Raw genomic sequence first — 23,509 nt, forward strand, 5'->3', positions numbered from 1 at the left:
TAGAGGCCCATTGGTTGTAACTCCAGTGGTCAAGAAGGAAATGGTGGCATCAGCTTGCCTTTCCTTTGATCTGTTTTATGTTCCTAGGCTGGTCACTGGGCGTCTTCTCAGAATGTATGTGCTAGAGGTGGGCATGACGGTGTGGGAGGGACCCCTCTTGGCTGTTTCTGGTCCTACCCGTCTGTTATGTATCCAGAGGAACCTTAGACTTGGAATGTGGTCTGGAGCAGCTTAGAGTTGTCAGCAGTCCTTGCCTGTGACCAGGACTCTGCTTCCTCTTAGGAGTGTTGAACTCCTGTTTTTAGAAGTTGGGACCTGCCCCTCTTTGGTGCATCTTCTCTAATATTACCACATTAGAAGAGGGAGCTTACTTTCACTCCTTGAGTTCTTAGGAGCACTAGGAACTAGCACATTTTTTGTGGTTTATAAACTTAATAAATTCAGAGTTAAATTTTGCTGTCTTTAAGCCGTAGGTTTAAAGGGTAAAAATTAGATTCATCTGGAGAGTTTAAATACCATTTGTACGTCAGGTTTGGGGGGGGCCAGTTCCCTGGAGATCAGAGGTAAAGGTACATATTTCAGGTAGGGCCTGAGCAAATCTGTGTTGCAAACAACTGTCTGGGTGATTCTGATATGCCTGCCTGATAAAAATCACTTCTTTAAAAATACTGTCTTCATTGTATAAATGATGTATTCCTGAAAGTCATTCTCCTCTTGTCTCTGAAGGTGAGTCAGTCACAGGTAGAGTTTTAAGAAATTACTTCCACACCATCACATGAGTCTGTAACAGTAAATATTCTCCTACACGAGAGCGGCTGCATAGAACTGTATTTTTTGGATTCATAGATGCATATTTTTCATGTTACTGAAATTGTGACTTATAAACGGTTTATGTATTTAAAGTGATAATTGTCTTCCCACCAGGACTGTTACTAAATTAATAATGATGTATCTTTTTTAAAAAATAAATCTATTTATTTATTTATTTATTTATTTTTGGCTGCTTGTGCTCTGCTTTGTTACTGCGCACAGGCTTTCTCTGCTTGTGGCGAGCAAGGGCTAGTCTTTGTTGTGGTGCGCGGGCTCCTCCTTGCAGTGACTTCTCTTGTTGCGGAGCACAGGCTCTAGGCACGGGGGCTTCAGTAGTTGTGGCACGTGGGCTCAGTAGTTGTGGCACACGGGCTCAGTAGTTGTGGCACACGGACTTAGTCGCTCCATGGCACGTGGGATCTTCCTGGACCAGGGCTTGAACCCGTGTCCCCTGCATTAGCAGGCGGATTCTTAACCACTGCGCCACCAGGGAAGTCCCAATAATGATGTATCTTAAAATCAACAGCATCTTTGAATTAGGGAAATAAAATATTTCATCATATAAGAGTATCATAAATTTCTTATTTGGACTTTCAGGTTTCCAGTTTTTTCATATTCAGTGCTGGGATCCTTGATTTTGTTTTATTTTTTTCTTTAGGCTAAGTTTTTAGAAGTGAAGCTGCTTGGTTAATATGTGTATAAATTTTAAGACTTTTGATAATACTAAATTTCTTAAAGCTAATTTTTTTGATATTTGATGCTTTTATTTTATTTTATTTTTGTCTTACCTTTGCTAACCCTAGCTCTAATAAAATGATGAATTTGCATTCAAGATAAGAGTACCTCTCTGCCCCCAACTAATAGTTTCTTTGATGACCACTTTATTTCATCACTGCTTTGTCGTGACAAGTTACCAGCTTTGGAGAAGCTGGCCATTTGTCCCTAGAGCACATACTTCCCTCTAATATGGAGATACTTGGTCATAATATAGAAATCTCTCTTGTTGTTAAAATTTTGTGCTTTGCACAGCTAACATACTTTTCATGGTAAAAGACTGGACGCTTCCCCCTAAGGTCAGCAGCAAGGCAAAGATGGCTACTCCCGCTGTTTCCATTCAACATTTTATTGAAGGTAAAATGAGTAGTGCAGTTAGGCAAGAAAAGAAATAGGAGGCATCTAGATGGAAAAGAAGAAAGGCTATCTGTCTCTATTCGCAGGTGGCATGATCTTGTATACAGGAAAATCTAAGGAATCCATGCACACACAAAAATATTGGAACAAGTTAGTGAGCTGTAGGGTACAAGATAAATACACAAAAATCATTTGTATTTCTACACACTAGCAATGATCGTCTGAAAATGGAATTAGGATAACAATTCTGTTTATAACAGCATCAGAAAGAAAAAAAAATAGGAATAGATTTAGCTAAAGTGCATATCAAAAACTATAAAACATTTTTGAAAAAAATTAAAGAAGATCTAAGTAAATGGAAAGTCGTCTCATGTTCAAGAATTGAAAGACTTAGTATTACAACGACAGGACTCTCCAAACTGATCTACAGATTCAGTGCAATCCCAATCAAAATCCCATCTGGCTTCTTTTGCAGGCATTGACAAGCTGATTCTAAAGTTCATGCAACAATGGAAGGGTCCCAGGGTAGCCAAAACAACCTAGAAAAGTAGATCAAAGTCGTAGGACTCATACTTCCCCATTTTGAAACTTCTTACAGAGCTGTAGTAATCAAGAGAATGTGGTGCTGGCAGAAGGATAGATATGTAGATCAAGGGATACAATGGTGAGTCCAGAAATAAACATTTATGACAAATGGATTTTCAGCAAGGGTACCAAGACAGTTCAATGGAGAAAGAGTAGTCTCCAACAGATGGTGCTGGGACGTTTGGACAGCACGTGGGAGGGATTGAAGTTGGACCCCTACCATAGCATACACAAAACGTCACTTAAAATGGATCATAGACCTAAATGAAGCTGAAACTATAGGACTCCTAGAAGAAAGCATGGAAGTAAATCTTTGTGATCTTGGACATTAAAAGCCCAAGTGACAAGAGAAAAAACTTGAGTAAGTTGGACTTCATCAAAACTAAAAACTTTTGTGCATCAGAGGACACCATCAAGAAAGTAAAACGATAACCCAGAATGGGAGAAAGTGTTTGTAACATCATATTTGTAAGTCACATATTTGACAAGGCATTTGTATCCAGAATGATATAAAGGGCTCTTCCAACTTAACAATTAAAAGATTAGTTGACCCAGTTAAAAAGTGGGTGTAGGATCTGAATTAACATTTCTCCAAAGAAGATATACACATGGGCAATAAACACATGAAAACTGGTGTAATCGCTTCAGAAAACAGTTTGGCAGTTTGTCAGGAAGCTTAACGTCGAGGTTACCGTATCGCCCGTAATAGGCAAATCCACAGAGACGGAAGGTAGATTAGTGGTTTCCAGGGCGGGGACCGGAGGGGGCATGGGGGGTGGTTGCTGTTGGGGTTTCTTTTGGGGGTGATAAAAATAAATATGCTCTAGAACTACATGGTGCTGATGGAGGCACAACTCTGTGAATAAAAAGGTGAAATGCATGCTTTAAAAGCATTTTAGGATATGTGAATTAATCTCAACAAAACTGTTACTAAAAAAAAAAAGTGTGCTAAAGGTTCTGCTATGTGAGGGTCACACTCTGCCCATCGTCAGCTGTCTTCAGCGCGGTGATGGCAAATCCCTGGCACGTGCTGTGCCTGCCTTCCTCTCTGCGGGTGGGGCCCACCAGCAACTGTTGTTCATGGCTTCTCTTTCTGATTCCAAGAGTAGCTTTGGAATACTTCTTAAAATAGTGCTTTTAGCAACCACTGGAAAGACACTGGCAAAGACCGGATGGGAGACGTCATGGTGTTGCAGGAGACGGCTGATCGTGTCCTGGCGTTGGAGGATAAAAGCGGCATTGAGTGGGCTGTGAGGCTAGAGGTCTGTCCTTAAGGCTGTGCTTTAGCGAAGGAGCGTAAACAGCGGGGACTGTTGAGGTTTCAGGCAGTGAATTGCTGGGGCCCATCCCTGGAGGAGGATTTTGCCACATATTTGTCATATTTATATTGTAGAAGATACTTTGGGAACCGTGTGGAGGGATGACTTAGAGGGGGATGAAGCTGGAGGCGGGAGGCTGGCCCAGTAGTGATGGTGGCCGTGAGAACCGAGGGGGCCTGGGCCACGCTCCCACATCGGCGCTGAGAGTGGTCCAGGCCTCAGGCGTGCTGGGAAGCACAGTCAGCAGGTGGTGATCCGTGATGACACCGAGAGTCAGAGAGCAGTAGTGACGCTTGCAGGTGGTGCCTGTACCATGAACGTCAAGACTGAAGGCTACTGGATGAGTGGAGAGCTGGGCCCATGTGCACTGAGCCTGGAGCCTCACACCAGCCTTCAGGCACGACTGCTTGAAGAGGACTACACTTCAGTAAACACAAGAAACATTCTCCAGAGGCCTACTTACTTTAGCCTATTGGTTAGACAGAAAAAAACCTATGTAGAGCTGATTCACTTTGCTGTACGGTAGAAACTAATACAACATTATAAATCAACCATATTCCAATGAAAATTAATTTAAAAAAAACAATAAAAGCGGGGATGGCGGACTTCCCTGGTGGCGCAGCGGTTAAGAATCCGCCTGCCAATGCGCGGGACACGGGTTTGAGCCCTGATCCAGGAAGACCCCACATGCCGCGGAGCAACTAAGCCCACGCGCCACAACTACTGAGCCTGCACTCTAGAGCCCACGAGCCATAACTACTGAGCCCATGTGCCACAACTACTGAAGCCCGCACACCTAGAGCCCGTGCTCCGCAACAAGAGAAGCCACTGCAATGAGAAGCCGGCGCACTGCAACGAAGAGTAGCCCCTGCTCGCTGCAACTAGAGAAAGCCTGTGTGCAGCAATGAAGACCCAGTGCAGCCATAAATAAATTCAAAATAAATAAGTAAATAAAAGCAGGGATGGCAAACCATGGGCCAAATCTGGACCTCCCTCTGTTTTGTACAGCTTGAAAGCTAAGAATGGTTTTTAAACTTTCAACGTTTGAAAAACATCAAAAGCAGAATAATATGCTATGACATATAAAAATTATACAAAATTTAAATTTCAATGTCCATAAACAAAAAATAAATCAAAAAAACAAAATTCAAACAAAAATTCAAACAAACAAAAATTCAAACAAAAATTCAAACAAAAAAATAAATAATTCAAAAAAAAAAAAGAAACCTGGAATAAGAGATTATTGTACTTTCAATGGAAATTCACCCAGTGTTGTGTAATTTAGATGGTACACTGGAGCATGTTTGTCATTAACGTGAAGCCTACTGAAGAGGTCTCTGTTTAATCACAGGGAACTTGACTTGAAGAATATTCTTGTATTGTGTGTCAGAAAATACATGTGTAGCCTTTAAAAAAGATGGACGTAGCCATGTGTCAGTAACAGATTTCACAATAGATTACAGGTATACAGAAGTTTTATCTCAATAGCATCAAACTCATCTGTTCAGGTTTTTACTTAACAAAATGAGAGAAGAAGAGCACTATGGCCATACCTGTGCTCTCAAATGCACTTGTGTGGTAATGCATGATGTAAGAAAGTTGATGTGTAAGTGTCGTATGTGGGAATTGTTTTGTGTTCCTAAATGCTTTTATTCTATCAGAAAGATTTAAGTGCACATATTGTAAGATTTTTATGTCAGTCTTTGTTAATTTGCTATTTGAATGCCTGAGTGTTCTAAATATAATTCATGGGTTTATTGAAGATTGATTTCTTTTTCTTTGGGTTACTAAATATTTTCTGATGTTTGGCTTGAAGTACATATTAAGGTGTGAATTTTTAAAATTTTCTGGGGTATAGTAAGAATTATAAATCTTTCACTGTGCATTACTATGTTCCTTTTGTAGTGTTACTTTTTGTCTTTTTTCTTTGTTTTCATTTATTGTGTATTTTACAACTAATATAAATTGAAGGAAAAAAAATAAAGCTAAACAGTAAAAGAATTTTCCCTTTTTGTTGAAGTCCAGTTTTCTCAAATACTTTGTTTTATTTTGTTTAAAGGGGTTTGTCTTGGCTGTTACTATCATGAGGGAAGCAACTGATGAATTTCGGCGTTTTCAGCGAGACAAGGAAGTGAATTCACAACTATACAGCAAGCTTACAGTAAGAGGTGAGCAAGACACTTTTAATTCAGTTTATCATTGTTTAATGTAATCATCATTTTAGAATTAACATAAATGCAAGAAAACGTCTTAATTTTGTTACTAAAAATAGTATTATGCGATTGTGTGTTGTTGTCTAATTTTCTTATAATAATATAATGCATATAATTTCAGGGTAGCTTTTTATTCATTCTCTAGATGCTTGGATGTATGTGTTTATGAATATTAATATATACACAAACCCTTAAACGCATGCACACATACATATACATAACTATTAATAGTTTTAGAGTGCGCTCTGTTACAGTTTGTGTATAACGCACATGTACTGGAGACACGTGAAACTCAACTGGTGTGCACACACTGTCTGTGAAGGGTAGTTATCACTTCCTCTAAAGTCTCTGTTTGCTTTAGATTTTAAACACAATCATTAAGGTCAGACATCTGGTATCATGGCCTTAAACTCTCCTTCAGGAAGAGGACTTTGAGCAGCTGAAACAAATGTCGTGATCCAAAATGGCAATGACGTGTACCGATTTCCCTGTAACCTTCATTTAAGGCTTTAACCCCTGCCTAGTTTATGTTCTTGAGAGTTGTTTATTTGGTTTTTCAGTCCATTGTAGAAAAGAAGCAATGTATTAGGGAGAGAGTGGGTGAAGCTATTACAGGTAAGCATGATGACAGTAGAAAGTGACAGTGAGAAACTAAATGGAAATTCATAATGACTCAGAGCCTGTTTAAAAATGGAGAAGTTTATAGTGGAGTTTATGTCTTCTATTTATACATGGACATTTGTGCAATGAATTATTATTATTTTTTAATTGTCCATAAAGTGTTTTTATGCTTGGGATATTGGGATATTTTTCACATAATATAAAATTCATCCATTTAAAATATACAGTTCAGTAGTTTTGCGTATATCACAGAGTTATGAAACCATCACCACCATCTGATTTCAGAACATTTTTAACATTCTAGAAAGAAGCTCTGAATATCTATTAGCAGGCATTTCCCACTCTTGCCGCTTCCCTATCCCACTCCAGCCCCAGGCAACCACTGATCTACTTTCTATCTCTATGGATTTGCCTGTTCTAAACATTTCATATAAATGGAGTCATGTAGTGTGTGGCCTTTTGTCACTGTTTTCTGACACTTGGCATCATGTTTTCAAGGTGCATTCATGTTGCAGCACATACCAGTACTTAGCGTCTTTTTGTTGCCAGGTGATATTCTACTGTATGATATATCATAAGGATGGACATTTGGGTTGTTTCCACTTTTAGGCCATTATAAATAATGCTGCTGTGAACATTTGTGTACACGTTTTGTGTGAACGTTGTTTTTATTTCTTTTGTATATATACCGAGGCATGAAATTACTGAATTGCACGGTAATTCCATGTTTTTTGAGGAATTGCCAAACTATTTTCATAATTGGCTGCACCGTTTTACGTTTCCACCAGCAATGTGAGAGGGTTCAGTTTCTACACATCTTCAACAACACTTGTCTCTCTTTTTGACTGTAGCCATCCTAGTGAGTGTGAAGTGGTATCTCACTGTGGCTTCAGTTTGCATTTCCCTAATGACTAATGATGTTAAACGTCTTTTCATGTGCTTTCTGGCCATTAGTACATCTTCTCTGGAGGAATGTTTATTCACCTCTTTGCCTGCTTTTAAACTGAGGTATTTGTTTTAATTGTTGAGCTGTAGGAGTTCTTTCTGTATTCTGGATTTAAGTCCCATGTTAGATACATATGATTTGGAACTATATTGTCTCATTCTGTGAGTTGTATTTTTTCTTTCTTGATGGTGTCCCCTGATACACAAAAGTTTTAATTTTCATGAAGTCCGAGTTCATCTGTTTTCTTCTTTTTGTCGCTTATGTTTTGGGGTTGTAGCTAAGGAACAATTTGCCAACCCAAAGTTACAACAATTTACTTCTGTATTTTCTTCTAAGAGTTTTATAGTTTTAGCTCTTACATTCAGGTCTGTGACCCGTTTTCATTTTGTATTTTGTGTGTGATATGTGATATGGTTTCTCATTCTTTTGCATGTGAATATCAAGTTGTCCCAGTATCATTTGTTGAAAAGACTGTTCTTTCTCAATGGAATTGAAAAATTAATTATTAAAAAGCTTTAATGCTTAAAGTATTGGCATGGTAGAGGAAAGGTGTGTTGTAGAAAATAAGGTAAGCTTTAGCTTTGGGGAAAAGAATCCCCAGAATGGCCAGGTAAATTAGGTGTAACTTTGGTTTGTCTATTTTAGAATACAGTATAGGTCCTGGCTTATGTTTTAAATTGTTTTGTATTGTGGAATTTGGGCTGAGCAGAGATTTGTTTCTGGGCACTAATTGTATCATTCACAAATAAACGGTGCGGTGATGTCAGCAAAAATGACAGAGTACGCAGCTCCACAAATCAAGCAGAAAGTGGCAGAACTAACTTCATCAAAACTCTGGAAAACAGTCAAACTTTACAGCATCCAGGTGATTGTAGCATCCAGGAAAAGACCTCCTAAAAATTGTAGGGAAGCTTTTTGGTATTTTCACCTGCCCTTGTTCCCCCCGCTCCCTGTCATGGCGCCCGCCTGGAAGACAGCAGCAGCCATGTTCCCAGTCTGGGCTCTGGACCTGGCCCTGGAGGGCACAGAGCAGGACGAGCTTGCAGAGCATTGTGTCTGTCTGTCTAACCTGTCTGGGGGATACTTGAAGGACTGACCCAGTTCGCTTGCCTGTCTTTCACCTAACTTGGGATTCAGGGCAGGAAAGCTGAAAAGCTGCAGGCGTTTCTTCTTGTGTAAGGCTTGGGTACAGCCAGAGTAGCCGGGCAAAGATTAGTTGGGGTTCACACACGAGAGTGTCACTTCCAGGCAGGAAAAGATGCGAGAGAATCCAAAGTGCCCCTGTTTGCTTGGGGAATTTTGAAAGCTGCATTCAAGGCCAGAGCTGGATGCAAGCTCAGAAAAGGTCTGAAAAGGTCTTTTGCTTCTGAGCAATTTCTAGGCTCAGGGCAGGCGGAAGCGAAGGCTGAGGCAGAGTTATAAACAGCCAGGCTAAGTGACAGGGTCCCCAGCACAGAGCCACAGTCTGCAAAGGCTGGGAGAGGCTGTTCTTCCTTTCTGTCTTCTTGCTTCCCTCCCTCCCTCCCTCCCTCTTTGTCACCATATGTGACAAAGAATACATGCTTTACAAAAATAGTTTAGAAAAGTCACTAAATATACATGGCTATAGCATATACCAAGCAGCAAAACAAACCCAGAAGAGGGGGGAATAGCTCATTTCCTGGGTTACCAGATTATAATACTCAAAATGTCCAGTTTTCCACAAAAAATTACAAAGCATGCAAAGAAAGTGTAGCCCATTCACAGAAGAAATTAACAAAAACTGTCTCTGAGGAAGCCCAGACATTGGACTTACTAGACAAACACGATGTCATCTGCCTCAGATATGCTCAGGAAGCTAAGGGAAACAATGGACAAATTGCTAAAAGATATCAGAATGATATGTTAACAAATGGAGAATATCAGTAAAGGTATGTAAGTTTTAAAAAAAGAAGCAAGAAATTCTGGTGCTGAAAAGTACAATAGATGAAGAGAGGAACTCACTAGAGAGTTTCAGTAGCAGATTTGAGCTGGCAGAAGAAAGACTCAGTGAACTTGAACCTAGGTCACTTGAAATTACCCAGTCTGAGGAGCAAGAAGTAGAATGAAGAAAAATAAATAGATCCTAAGAGACTTGTGGGGTAGCGTCAAGTGTACTAAGGTACACGTGATGGGAATCTTAGAAGGAGAGGAGAGAGAAAGCACAGAGAGAATATTTGAAGGAATAATGGCCATTAACTCCCCGAATTTGAGAAAAGACGCAAATCTACACATTTCAGGAGGTTCACTGAACCCCAGAGGGATAAATGCAGAGATCCACACTAAGACACATTGCCATCAAACAGTTGAAACCCCAGGACCAAGAGCACACCCTGCAAACAGCAAGAGAGGCGGCTTAGCACATACAAGGGGCCCTCAGTGAGGTGATGAGCCATCTGCAGACTTCTCATCAGAGACCTTAGAGGCCAGGGGGAAGTGGGGTGATGTTTTTAAAATTGGAAAAGGAGAAACCGTCAACAGAAAATTCTATGCTAGTAAAACTGTCACTCAAAAATGAAGCCGAAATTAAGATATTCCCAGATAAATTTAGAATTAAAAATAGGGACTCAAACACAAATACACATATACCCATGTTATCGCTGCACTATATACAGTCGCCAAAAGGTGATGGCAGTCCAGATGTCCATCAGTGGATGGATGGATGGATAAACAAATTATGGTCTGTTCATACATTGGGATATTGGGATATTATTTAGCTATGACAATTAATGAAATGCTGATACATGATAGAATGTGAATGAACCCTGAAAATACTGTGCTATGTAAGAGAAGCCAGACACTAAAGGTCATATATTGTATGACGTCATTCTTTTGAAATATGCAGAAGAGGTTAAGTTAATAGATAGAGAATGCAGATTGTGGTTGCCGTGGCCTGGGGAAGTAGGGAATGGCAGCTGCTTAATGGGTATGAGGTTCTTTTGTGGTGATGAACATGTCTTGGAACGTGACAGAGTTGGTTGCACAATACTGTGAATGTCCTAAGTGCCACTGAATCGTTTACCTTAAAGTGGCTGACTTTATGTCATTCTCACCTAACATAGTATAAAATGGTGAGGAAGACAGACTGGGATATAACTTTTACAGTTCTGTAATATTTGAATTCAACATACTCTAAAAACAATTTCAGTAGTTTCATTTCAAATGCAAGTGAAAATTCACGTTTTTTAAAAAAATTGGTCATCATTGCCTATGATCTGAGAAATCGACATTTCCCATGTAGATAGATGACGGTAGCGACAGCTACCCTTTTGGACTCCCGTGTGTGTCAGAGCACTTTCACTGCTCATTCACATAACCACCGCCCAGGGGTGGCTGGTGTGATCTCCAGTGACAATGAGAAGCCTGAAGCTCATGCTAAATAATTTGCCCTAAGTTGCCATCCTTCTTGGCAGAGTTCGTATTTGAACCTGGACCCTCTGACCTCAAATTCAGTGTTCTTTCAGCTGTGGCACATTGCTTCGTGGCTGGTTATTCTGATGTAAATGATTGATAAGTAAAATTTAGTATATAGAAAGTGCATGTGTATGCTTATTATTGAGTATAGTTTAAAATTTATTTTTTGAATGGCATTGATTTCTTTCTGTGATTTGTTGTATCATTTTACAGCATGTGAACTTTTTATATTTACAGTTCTCAAGCACATTCTTGTAGAAATACATTGAGAAAATGTTGTGTTGTTATTTTTTTCTTTTGGAAAGGAAAGCCACTTCCACTGTTAAATATGCTAACGTCTTGAGGGTGCTGTGTTTGGAAGCAGAGAATATTTTAACTCTGGCATATGACCTTAGTGAACACGGAATGATTTTTAGTTTGCTCTTTATTTCATTGCCCGATAAGCTGCTTTTCTTGCGTGGGAATTTTCCATACCTGTTGCTGCTACCTTCCTTCCTTTCTCTTTATGACTACTTGTATTGTTCATTATCTCCTAGTGAATAGCACCAGAGGCAGAGTCAAGGAAGAGAAAATAAAATAGATTTTCCTACTTCTTGGCAGCTTTTGCAAAGAGTTTGAATTGTGTGGCCATTCTACTTTTGGATTCTTGGAAACAATGCTGTTTTTTTCCCTTGTTGCTAGGGAGTCATGTATAGATTGTATACCTTGTTTGTAATCATGCAGGTGGCTAGTTCACAATTCATTTCCACAAATATTTACTAAGTACCCACTATGTGTTGGGTACCATGATAACTTGATGAGATTCAAACATGGATAAGTCCTGAACTAAGCTTTTTAAAGAGCTCATGCAGTCAGTATTCTAGCAGATAGGATCAATTCAGAAGTCTTTGTTTATTTGTTTGTGTTTTCATCAGCCACCGGATCTCAGCAGGGCTAAGTTATGTCAACCACTATTAGTGTATTTCCCAAATTTAAACCTAAAGCTAACATGGAACTTGATATTTAGAAATGAAACGAATTAATTTTGTGCTGCTGGGTCCTTCATACAGCTTGTGATGATTGTTTCCCAGTATATCTTAGTTATTTCTTTTTTATTTTTTAATAAATTTATTTATTTTTATTTATTTATTTTTGGCTGCGTTTGGTCTTCGTTGCTGCGCGCGGACTCTCTCTACTTGTGGCGAGCAGGGGCTGCTCTTCGTTGCGGTGCGCAGGCTTCTCACTGTGGTGGCTTCTCTTGTTGCAGAGCACGGGCTCTAGGCCCGCGGGCTTCAGTAGTTGTGGCTTGCGGGCTTCAGTAGTTGTGGAGCACGGGCTTCAGTAGTTGTGGCTCGTGGGCTCTAGAGCGCAGGCTCAGTAGTTGTGGTGCACGGGCTTAGTTGCTCCGCGGCATGTGGGATCTTCCCGGACCAGGGATCGAACCTCTGTCCCCTGCGTTGGCAGGCGGATTCTTAACCAGTGTGCCACCAAGGAAGTCCCTTAGTTATTTCTTTTACTAGTTCTGGCATTTTGTCGTTTAACATGTTTTCAAGTATTCAAACATAGGAGAGAGAGAAAAATGTCTGTGACTTGAGCCTTACGTAAATTACTTGTGTTTGTGTGTTCGTGTGTGTGTATTTGAGAGAATGTGAGGGAGAACATTTGCATATTTACATGTCTCTTGCGGTCCGGTTTCCTTGCCAAAAAAGAAGCTTATCTGTGCAGAGTATAGAAATCCTTTATTCCTGTGTGTTTTAGCTTCTTTGATTCATATTATCAACACTGTGTTGTCCCACACTTGTTAACACTCTTACTCTGTTTTTTTTACGTTAAAAAGATTTTTATGGAATGTCGAATGAAATTTTGTCATCTTTTAGTGAAATTGACTCCATTTGTCAGTAATAATCATTCCTTGAAAATCAAGAGATTTTAAAATCCCTCGTTAGTGCCTTTTACATATTGTCTATGCAATATGTCACTTTCACTAAGTCATCTTGCTTGTCTGTGATCTGAGCAGCATTTTAAAATACCCTCTTCCAATGCGCATTCCAGAATATTCAGCATACCCTATTGCATTTTTACTCTAAGTAACGTTTATCAATCCATTACTGTATGTCAGGCACAAAGACTTCACATACACTCCCTCATTGGTTTGGTTCTCTGCGGCTGTATCATGGTGGACACGTATCCTCAGGACTGGATAGACAGGCAGGAGTGGATGTATGTACTCATGATCTGCGTAGCTGCTATTTTTTCTTAGGTCTCCCTGAGAGGACCTGTATGAGTTCATTTCTTCATGATATTAAGCATTTAACATTTTTTATTGCATGGTTTGGCGATTAGGGGCTGGAACCCATGAGATGTAACTTTAAAAAATACTTGCTTGCACAGAGTACCTTCTCACGCAGACGGCGTTTCGTGTCTGTCTGGATGCTGGTAGCATCCTCTGCTTCCCTCCAGCGACTGGCATTACTCTGCTGCTTACCCTTAATGACTGGACTCCCAGCCACATGTTTTTTTAAATTTCCAGTTTGGTGAAAAATGCTCTCATTGTGTTTGCTTGCTGTTTATCTTTTAACATTTCACTGTTTGTTTCTTATCCTTTATGGAAGTTTATTCCCCCGTTGTTCCTATGTTCATCTTTACCTTATAATTTCTCTACTAAGATAAATTTATCACATGGGGCAAATATTTTTATCTTTGATTAATTTTTTCATTTTTTTTAAGATGTAGATAAATTTATAGTTTTTATGTAGGCAAATCTTCTGATCCTTTCCTTTGTGGGGTTTTTTTTTTAAATTAATTTATTTATTTTTGGCTGTGTTGGGTCTTCATTTCTGTGTGCAGGCTTTCTCTAGTTGCGGCGAGCGGGGGCCACTCTTCATCACGGTGCGCGGGCCTCTCACTGTCACAGCCTCTCTTGTTGCGGAGCACAGGCTCCAGACGCGCAGGCTCAGTAGTTGTGGCGCACGGGCCTAGTTGCTCCGCGGCATGTGGGATCTTCCCAGACCAGGGCTCGAGCCCGTGTCCCCTGCATTGGCAGGCAGACTCTCAACCACTGCGCCACCAGGGAAGCCCTCCTTTGTGGTTTTTACTTCAATCTTAGGAAATCCATTCAATACCAATATATTATAAGTGACTATTTTATTTTTATTTTTTTAATTTTTAAAAAAAATTTATTTATGTTATTTATTTTTGTCTGGGTTGGGTCTTCATTGCTGCGCGCGGGCTTTCTCTAGTTGCGGCGAGTGGGGGCTACTCTTCGTTGCAGTGCGCGGGCTTCTCATTGCGGTGGCTTCTCTCATTGTGGAGCACGGGCTCTAGGCGTGCGGGCTTCGGTAGTTGCAGCACGTGGGCTCAGTAGTTGTGGCTCGCGGGCTCTAGAGCACAGGCTCATTAGTTGTGGCACACGGGCTTAGTTGCTCCGTGGCATATGGGATCTTCCCGGACCAGGGATTGAACCCGTGTCCCCTGCATTGGCAGGCGGATTCTCAACCACTGCGCCACCAGGAAAACCCCTAAGTGACTATTTTAATTTCCTTACAGTATTTCTGTGTTTTCATTTTTTATACTTGAATTTTTACTCCATTTGCAATTTTACGTGTAAAAGTATGTATTATATGGAGAAAGGATCTGCCTTTTTTTTCTCAAATGGTCAGTTAGTTACTTTAAAACCAGTTATTCAAGTTACTAACTTCTCTCAGATCTTTGAGAAATACGTTAGATTTGTTTTGGTCCTTTCCTCTAGTTTCTGTGCTCTTCCACTGATTCATCCAAATTTCCATGCCAGTCCCATGCCAGTTTTAAATGTTCCTTTACAGTACATTCTGGTATCTTGGGAAACCTCTCTGTTCCTCCCTCCTCCCCTCCCTCCACCAGTTATTTTCATTTTTTTCTTGTGTTCTCTGAGGAGCATGAAACGCTCTAAATATAAGAGTCCTGGGGAACTTTCTGTCTGCTCGTGACTTAGGCCAGTGGCCCCTCCGGCAGCCTCACAGCTGTCTTGCCGCCTCCATCTGTGGATTTCTTCACTGTCTTCAGGTCTCCACACGTAAGCGGATTGAGAAGTAAACCACTATCATGTGGGTTATGTAAATGTTAGAGGAAAAGAGAGACCAGGGACTGTCTTGAACTAGGTTTGCTCACATCCCTCTCCATAGTGACATGACCGTACACACTCAGGTAGGACACTTGGGGTTTGTCCATGGGGTGCGTCCATGGCAGAGCGAGACTGCTTTTTTTGTACTGTTTCTGATTTTAGTGATTGAGAGTCTTAGAACTTGTTAATTATGAACCATTCATATTAACCATATTTTGTATCTTAACCTTTGATAGATATTTAAGAAGCCTATGTAACTGTAGGAAACAAAGGTTAGAAATTTCTTTTATGCAAACAACAGAGGGCTTAATGAACACTTTGGAGTGTGTCCTCTCCTTGTTGATACCATATAATTTCTATTTGTATCTGTTTGTTGGTAAAATATCTAACGTTTGAGATACTTATTAAAATTTTCAAACTGTTGTGATTTTCTACAAAATCTTTATCTGGTGAATGCAGTGAATTACTGTTGATACTTATTTCAGCGTTTGGTTCTGCATACAGCTTTAGGCAAAAGTGTGTGCGCTGGCTGGCTGTAAAGCCTGCCTGATAGTCTCCTCTGGCAGCCCCTGGGGTCTCCCTTGGCGACTGCATAGATGGCTTGGGCTCCCTTAACCAGCGAGAGGCTAATATGGTTTATCCGGTGAATAACATTCAGTGTTTTATCTGTAAATATTTCTTACCGTAATGTAGTATTTCATTATTCCAGTATTCCTCCCAAAGCTATTCCAGCTCTTTTTTTACTGATAGTAAAGAAAAAAGAATTGATTGTGTTTAATTTGAGCATCTTAATTTTTTTGTTGTTGCTTAAGAATGTTATTAAATAATACTTTGGTTATTGCTAGTGAATGTTTAAGAGTAAAAATTGGTTACTTTTGGCAAGATGCTTTATAATTCTTACCCCCAGGCTGTAGTATTTCTTTTTTTTCCTTATTTCCTAGGCTGTAATTATACAGTCCATTTGTTGTTATATTTTATTTCACTCTGCCTTACTTAATCTTGATAGAATATAAGCTGCCCATTTTGTTCCCACTTTTGTCCCCGCCCTGTACTGGGGAAGGGGGTCCACGTGCCCTGAGTTAATCCTGACTTCCTCTGGCACCCTCACCTTTGTCAGCCGAGGTCAAGGGGAAGCCTGTGCCCTGCCCAGCTTCAGCCGGGGTCAGGATGGGGTCCTGGACTCCCCAGGCCTCTCAGCCTGAGCGCAGTCTCGGCCTGTGTAGCCCAGGACTAGCCTCACGGGACCTTCATCTTTGTTCGTGTCTCAGCCTTCAAAATCACTCTTCATCTTCTGCGTTTTAATCACCACGAGATTCTGTACGTCTTCATTCTTAGCATTGCCCTTTTTTCACCGTGCCTTTGGAATTCTGGTTTCTTCATCACCTGAGCCTTTCCATCATCAGACTCCTCTGAATGTGCCTTCTTGCTTTCATTAAAATGTGGCTCTTCTCTGAGGGTCCTGCTTCCCCTGCAACTCTCCTAAATGTTTGCTGTTTTTCTCCCATAACCTTGGGGCCACTTGACCTGGAATTAGAGTCCCTTCCTATCTTTGTAGCTTATTCCCTCTTGCACCTGCCTCCGGCTATTTTTCAACCACTAGTTCATTGATCTAACACCTTTGTGCTGTTCCTTGCCCCTTTGATGTTCTAGTTGATGAAGTCCAATGTATCAGTTTTTTCTTTTATGATTGTGCTTTTGGTGTCCTATCTGAGAACTCTTAGTTCTCAGATAGGACACCAAACTCACCTAAACTCAAGTTCACAAAGATTTTCTGTTACATTTATTTCTCTGATGTTTCTTCTTCTAGAGGTTTTTTAGTTTTAGGATTTGCATTATATGACAGGTCTTTTGAGTAGTTTTGTATTGGTACAAGGTGTGCGTGTTGTTGTTTCTAGCACCAGTTTTTGAAAAAGTGATCCCTTTACCACCACGTTGCCTTACACTTTTGTCAACAATTAGTTGTCTTTCATGTGTGGGTTTATTTCTAGACTCTCTCTTCACTCTGTTGATCTGTTCGTCTCTCTTTGTGCTAAAACAATGCTCTTTTGATTAGTGTTGTTTCATAATTATTCTTGAAAGCAGTAGCGTTTGCCCTCCCAACTTTGTTTTTCATTTTTCGAGTTGTTTTGGCTAGACTAGATCCTTTGTATTTCCATGTGACTTTTATAAATTTATTTATTATTTATCTATCTATTTATTTATTTATTTATTATTTTTGGCTGTGTTGGGTCTTCATTGCTGCGCGCGGGCTTTCTCTAGTTGCGGTGAGCGGGGGCTACTCCTCACTGTGGTGCGCGGGCTTCTCATTGCAAGTGGCCTCTCCTGTTGCGGAGCACGGGCTCTAGGCGCACGGGCTTCAGTAGTTGTGGCATGCGGGCTCAGTAGTTGTGGCTCATGGGCCCCAGAGCGTAGGCTCAGTAGTCATGGCGCACAGGCTTAGCTGCTCCACGGCATGTGGGATCTTCCCGGACCAGGGCTCGAACCTGTGTCCCCCTGCACTGGCAGGCAGCCTCTTAGCCACTGTGCCACCAGGGAAGTCCCTCCATGTGACTTTTAGAATCAGTTTGTTAATTTCTATTTTAAAAAAAGCCTGCTGGGATTTTGATTGGGATTGCATTGAATCTATAGATAAATCTGGGGGAGAATTGACATTTTAATAGTATTAAGTCTTCTGATCCATGAATGAGATATATCTCTTCCTTTATTTAGGTGCTTTAAAATTTCCCTCAGCAATACTTTGGTTTTTTTTCAGAGTATAGGTCTCTCTCTTAATATAATATGATGTGGTATAATATAATATAATACAGTATAGTATAAAACTCATTTCCAACTACCCACTTTGCTTCATAATCTGTTTTAAGTTAGGCTCCTACCTCCACACCCACTTAAAATGTTGAGAGAGTTGGGGGAGAATGCCATTCCCACCCAAATAATGAAGACAGGCCCAATAACCTGCTGATGTCACGGGTGGTGGTCTGCCCAGGAAGCAGTACCTGTTAATCTGAAGTGACCTTCTAGAGGGCTCCTTATATGCGATCAAGTGCTTTTTTAAAAAGTTGTGTAATTATCTCTCACTCTTATCTCCTTGTGTGTTTTGTTGGGAAGTAAGTAATTAATGCATTTTCATCCTTATTTGATAATGTCTGTGTCTAGTTAGTTGTGGTTTTTATGGTAATGCTCTCTTCAATCCACTCTGGCATTTGACCCATTTTAACTGATGAGGAGTAGAATGGTTATCAACTCCTTCTGTTCTTTTAAAATGGGTTAAGTTTGGATATGCATTTGCGAAGAACAAACTAAATGTCCTAGAAGTGCACAGGATCTGAAATTTGGTAGACACTCAGGTGTTTGAATATTTATAGCCTTATAGCATTTTAAGCACATTGTGTAGTGGTGTGTATAAAATCCTGCTGATGCTTATACAGGTTACAGAAGGCTTCATGGGGCTATATTTGCTGTGTAATTAAGGAGGTCTGGGGAGGGAGGGGTTTCAGTCAAAAGGAACAGCAAGTGCAGATAACCTGTAAGAACAGGCAAGGGCCTCACACGGTTGTAGGAGAAGGTGCCAGACTAAGATACAGCAGGAGCAAAGGGAAACATAGACAGTAGATGAAGCCAGAAAGTTAATTTGAGATCAGCTGTGAAGAATGTGTATACACGCTGCAAATCTGATTATCTTCTAAGTAATTGTCCAATAATGGAGGGTTTGGGGTGAGGATGAACATAATCCTTAATTTTTCAACTAGCTCGTTTGGAATTATGCTGAATTCGGGAGATAATAACAGTGGCGACCATTTAGTTGTGTCTTGTTTCTACAGGTGACGCTGACGAGTGGCAGTGAGAGTGGTAGACAGGGCGCGTGGTTAGACACTCTACAGGAAGAAGAGTGGTTCTTGGAGTGATTTTTGATCTCTCTTCGGAGGAGCCAATAAAACTTGGTTCATGGGGCAAGTTAGATAAATGCTTTCCTCCCATGAGGAGGAGCACATAAGCCGTCGTACTTTCGAGGCACAGTGGCGGGGAACATTTACTGCTAGAAAGAAAGACTTACCTGCAGTGGTTTAGAGAGAGGAAAGGACTGTTGTTACCTTACTTGGTAATATTCACTATTAACTATTTCATCAAAAGAAAAAGGCTGGTAAGGTACGACTTCCTGAGTACGTACTTGACAGTAAATGGAATAGGATATTTTTAAGGAAAACTGTCATTAGGTTTAAATACTGGTGTACACATTGAAGTATCTTTGTTACTGTATTTAGAAGTTGCTTGTATCAAGCGTAGCTCTGAAGTTACTAAATTTTAAATGCCCATTCAGTAAACACTGTGTTGTTGATGGTTCCATTGGTTTGTGAGAGCAGGTGGCCGTTGTGTGTTTTCTCTGTGCTGTGACTTGTAAAACTTAAGGAATATCTCTTGTTACCAGTCTCTTCCAACTCTGATATTAGTACGTTGCTAGCTAGGATCAGCTATCAGTTCAGCTCACAAAGGGTGGCCAGAAATCAAACCGTTAGTGGAGGCATGGACTGTGCAGATGAGGCTGCGGAAGGTCTTGATGCTGGGCTGTCGGTGCAGGACAGGTGCATGGGCAGTGGGTGGCTTTCCTCCATCTTTCCTGTCCAATGCCTTCGCTGTTCTTTGGGAAAGAGAACAGAGAAGTCCGTGAGTTCATGTGACAAAGGCTGTAAAGGAAGTGCAGGCAGTCCCCTGAACACAAGATTAGAATTATTAGAGAGTTCAGAACTGTTGAACAATTTGACCAGTTCTTCAAGATTTAGAAATGTGTACTTTGAACAGGTAAGTGAGGCAGATTATCATACTGGTTTGACACTGTGCTGTGTTTAGCCTTCTCTTATTTTGTTCATGTTGTAATATTATAAGAGTTGAGAACTTTCAACAGTGCATTTTACCATAAACTGTTTTACTTAACCATGTAATTGCTAGTTAAGTTCCATAGAAATGAATAGCGATCACAATTAATGCCTAAAAATTAAAGGCTATTAAATATAAATTGTGTCTGTTACCATGTGAGAGAATAATAAATCTCTCAGAAATGTAAGATCTTGATTAAGGAGTCAAAAAAGGATGCGTTTTCTTTGTTTCAAAATAGTTTAAAATTATTTACATTTACTACATCTTATGACTGCAACTACTTCTTTTTCTCTCTTTGTTAAATGTGTCTATTAAAATGTAAAAAAGCAGAAGGAAGGAAAAGTGGATTGGAGAATAGGAGAGAAAATAAAATTAAATGATAAGACAGGAATTCTGTTGAGTTAATACTCAGGGAGTATGAGATCAGTGATATGTCTTTACTGCCTGATGCTTAGCTATAAAAAACATAATAGTGGGAGTACAGACCTGAAGCTTGAAGTGACCAACTGAAAAAAAAAGATTTAAAGTAGACATTCTTTTGCAAGTATGTTTTTTGGCTACTAATTGATGTATACTTATCACTTATGAAAATATCGTAAGATTTACTTCACATGCAATTCTAAAGAACTTTGCTATTTTATAATATGAATAAAAAGTAGCTTCATCTCCCCCCCAAAAAGTAACTCCGGCCCTTATTTATTTATTGTATAATTGAGGAACATGGAAAAATATAACAGCAAAAATATAATATTTACAGAACTTTTTGATATCCTCAAAACAAATTGTTAGGAACTGGTATGATTCTATTGATGCTCAGCTGCTACAGCAAAAATATAATATTTACAGAACTTTTTGATATCCTCAAAACAAATTGTTAGGAACTGGTATGATTCTATTGATGCTCAGCTGCTTTAAGAGGTATTTAGGAAATAAGGCTTTATAATAAGTTGAATTGGTCTAAAAGTCAGTGTAATGACTGGTAATGTTAGTATTTGATAATGTAATGTGAACTTAGCTCTTGTTCTGTTAGCTTTCAGGATAAAGTGAATGTAATAGAAGTGGACCTTTTCCCATGTCAAAACAGTAGTTACAAAAATGTCAAGGCAGATCCATAAGGCTGTTGCTGGTTTCAAAAGGGAGACGGACAGAGGGAGGGAGACCAGGATAGGGAGGTGGGGAGAGAGGGAAGGAGGGGGAGAAACAGGGGCGAAGGGAGGCAGGGAGGGAGGAGACACAGGGAGCGAGAACTGAACCAAGTCCTGTTGCTGCTTCAGGACGATGTCTCCCATCGTGCACGTCAGCTGCTCTCCTCCTCTCTGTGGCACTGACATGGTGTAGATGTTGTGTGTTAGATTTTGTAAGTGATTACAATGCACTAGATACTAGAGAGACAATTTAAGAATTTACACAGTATACCATGTGGAAGCATCACTTCTTGTGTAAATCTCTAGACCTTAGTTTTCAGTCCTGACCTGTGTCTGTAAAGCTACTAGTGGAGGGTGATTTTACATGTAATTTTCTTTGTTTCTTTTTTCTGTCAGTTATGTGCCAATCAGTGCTATCCACAATATTAGTGTAAGGATTTTACATCTCCATGTTACTCAGCTTCAGTCATCAAATTATGTTATTTAGTGATATTTTTGATCATCCGTAACTTGACTCAGACCTGAAATAATGGCATATGTGGGAAGAACTTTCCAGATGGAATCCTCTTCCCCATTCTCGCTCATCTTTTATTGGGGGATAGTTAATTGTATTTGGGAGTTCACTAGGAGAAGTTAATTTTTAACGACTGTGTCTATCTGAAATAAATTTATTTTGAAAGTATAAGTATAGATAAATTTCTAAAGTGTTATTTTTTCCTCCCAAAGTTATTTCTAAAGTATTATTTATCAACTGAAAGTTTAACTCTGATGTGCTATTATTTCCTTGAGTTGATTATACTTCTTCTTTTTTTTAAGGTAAAATGCAAGTTAAGAGTTCAGACATACAAGTTGGAGACCTCATCATAGTGGAAAAGGTTGATGCATTTTTAATATATTTTAGACATGTATATGCCAGTTATTAACATTTAGCCTGATTGCAAGTAACTTTTGAATCTGAAGGAAATTGTTTGAGACATGTATTTTAAATCTTAACATCTTTGTGTAAGGTTTGATATATGTGAAGAAAAAAATATAGGTTTTTGTATAGTCTGTTTTGCTAAAGTACATTTCAGTGTGTGTAGGTAGTCATATTTTGTCTAAAATAAGACATGTTAACTGTTTATTGTTGCATTATCAGAATTATATCTTTTGACCAAAGAATTGTATTAGTTAGAACCTGTTTATAATGGAATATGTTTCAGTTTCTAGAGCTTCCTTTTTCAGACAGATGTATTATATGTAATTATTGGATATCAATTCTTATGGCTTAAAAACTTAACGAGGGGAAAGTAAATGGAAACAAAAGAGGATTAGAAAGAAAAAGTTTAGGTCAATGTAGGAAGAAGCCATTTTAAAAACCCCACAGTGGTCAGAGGTGGCTGTCGACAGGCCGCTACTGGCCCGGAGTCTGGAGGCCTGGGCTGTCTGCCTTTGCGGAGAAGCGTTTCTGCCCGCACAGCCTTCCTGAGTAACGGTGACTGAGGGCATAGTCTTTTTGTTTTTCCTTTTTTAAGGCTCTAGAACAACATTTTAAAGAATATAGAATGAGAGGTTTTCATAAGGCCTCTTACAGAGGAGTGTGAGCCCCTGGTACCAGCTGATATCCACATGGGAACCCATGGGAACATACCCAGCCTGAGCCGCCTCGTGGGGAGGTTTAGTGAGAGCCTTCTTCCTCAGGAGGAAAGTGGTCTTCATCTCATTGCAGTAATCTGTACACAGAGAATGCTTTGGGCTGTGTTTGTCAGATTTTACAGAAAGGAGAAAATTAAACATACTGATTTGCAACTTATTTACATAGTGTTCAGTTATATGGATACTGTAAGTTACTAACTTTTGATCCATTGTTAGATTTTGGATGGTTTCCCTTTTCTGCTGTGAGAAGTGCTATAATGAACATTCTGGTACATACATCCTTGCAGGACTCTATAGGATAAATGCTGACAAGAAGGATGGCTGAGCCATATGTTAGTCATACAAATTTTGATGCAATTTTTAAGGAACACCAACATTTGTTTTCTCAAGTTTCTGTGGTCAGGAATCTGGGTGCAGCCTAGCTGCACCTCCTGGCTCTGGGTCCCCCTTAAGGCTCTCAGTCAAGTTGTGTCAAGGTGTCAGCCCAGTAGCCATCACCTCCAAGTTCCACGGGGGTGGAGCTGATGCCAGTCTCACTCTTGGGGTTGTTGGCAGGAATTGGTGCCTCTTCGGACTCAGGGCCTCAGTTCTATGAGCTTTTGGCCTGAGGCCACCCTCATTCTTGGCCACATGGGCCTCTCCACCGGGCAGCCCACCACCAGCCTGCCAGCAGGAGGGGGAAAGAGAGAGTGTGAGTGCCAGCAGAAGGGTTGCACAGTCTCCGA

The 23,509-nt window shown here is 40.1% G+C and overlaps 1 protein-coding gene across 7 annotated transcripts in view; it reads left to right on the forward strand.

Annotated features, from left to right (window-relative positions):
- The window catches only part of ATP9B (ATPase phospholipid transporting 9B (putative)), a 227,399-nt gene that overhangs the window by 31,584 nt on the left and 172,306 nt on the right, over positions 1-23,509 (forward strand). For all 7 annotated transcript variants that reach the window (XM_036874381.1, XM_036874378.1, XM_036874376.1 and 4 more), the window contains 2 exons: positions 5,905-6,013; positions 21,966-22,024. In XM_036874381.1, the coding sequence (XP_036730276.1) occupies positions 5,905-6,013; positions 21,966-22,024 (168 nt within the window). The remainder of the gene's footprint in view (positions 1-5,904; positions 6,014-21,965; positions 22,025-23,509) is intronic.

This window comes from Balaenoptera musculus, chromosome 14 (genome assembly GCF_009873245.2).
Source record: "Balaenoptera musculus isolate JJ_BM4_2016_0621 chromosome 14, mBalMus1.pri.v3, whole genome shotgun sequence".
NCBI classification, from domain to species: domain Eukaryota; kingdom Metazoa; phylum Chordata; class Mammalia; order Artiodactyla; family Balaenopteridae; genus Balaenoptera; species Balaenoptera musculus.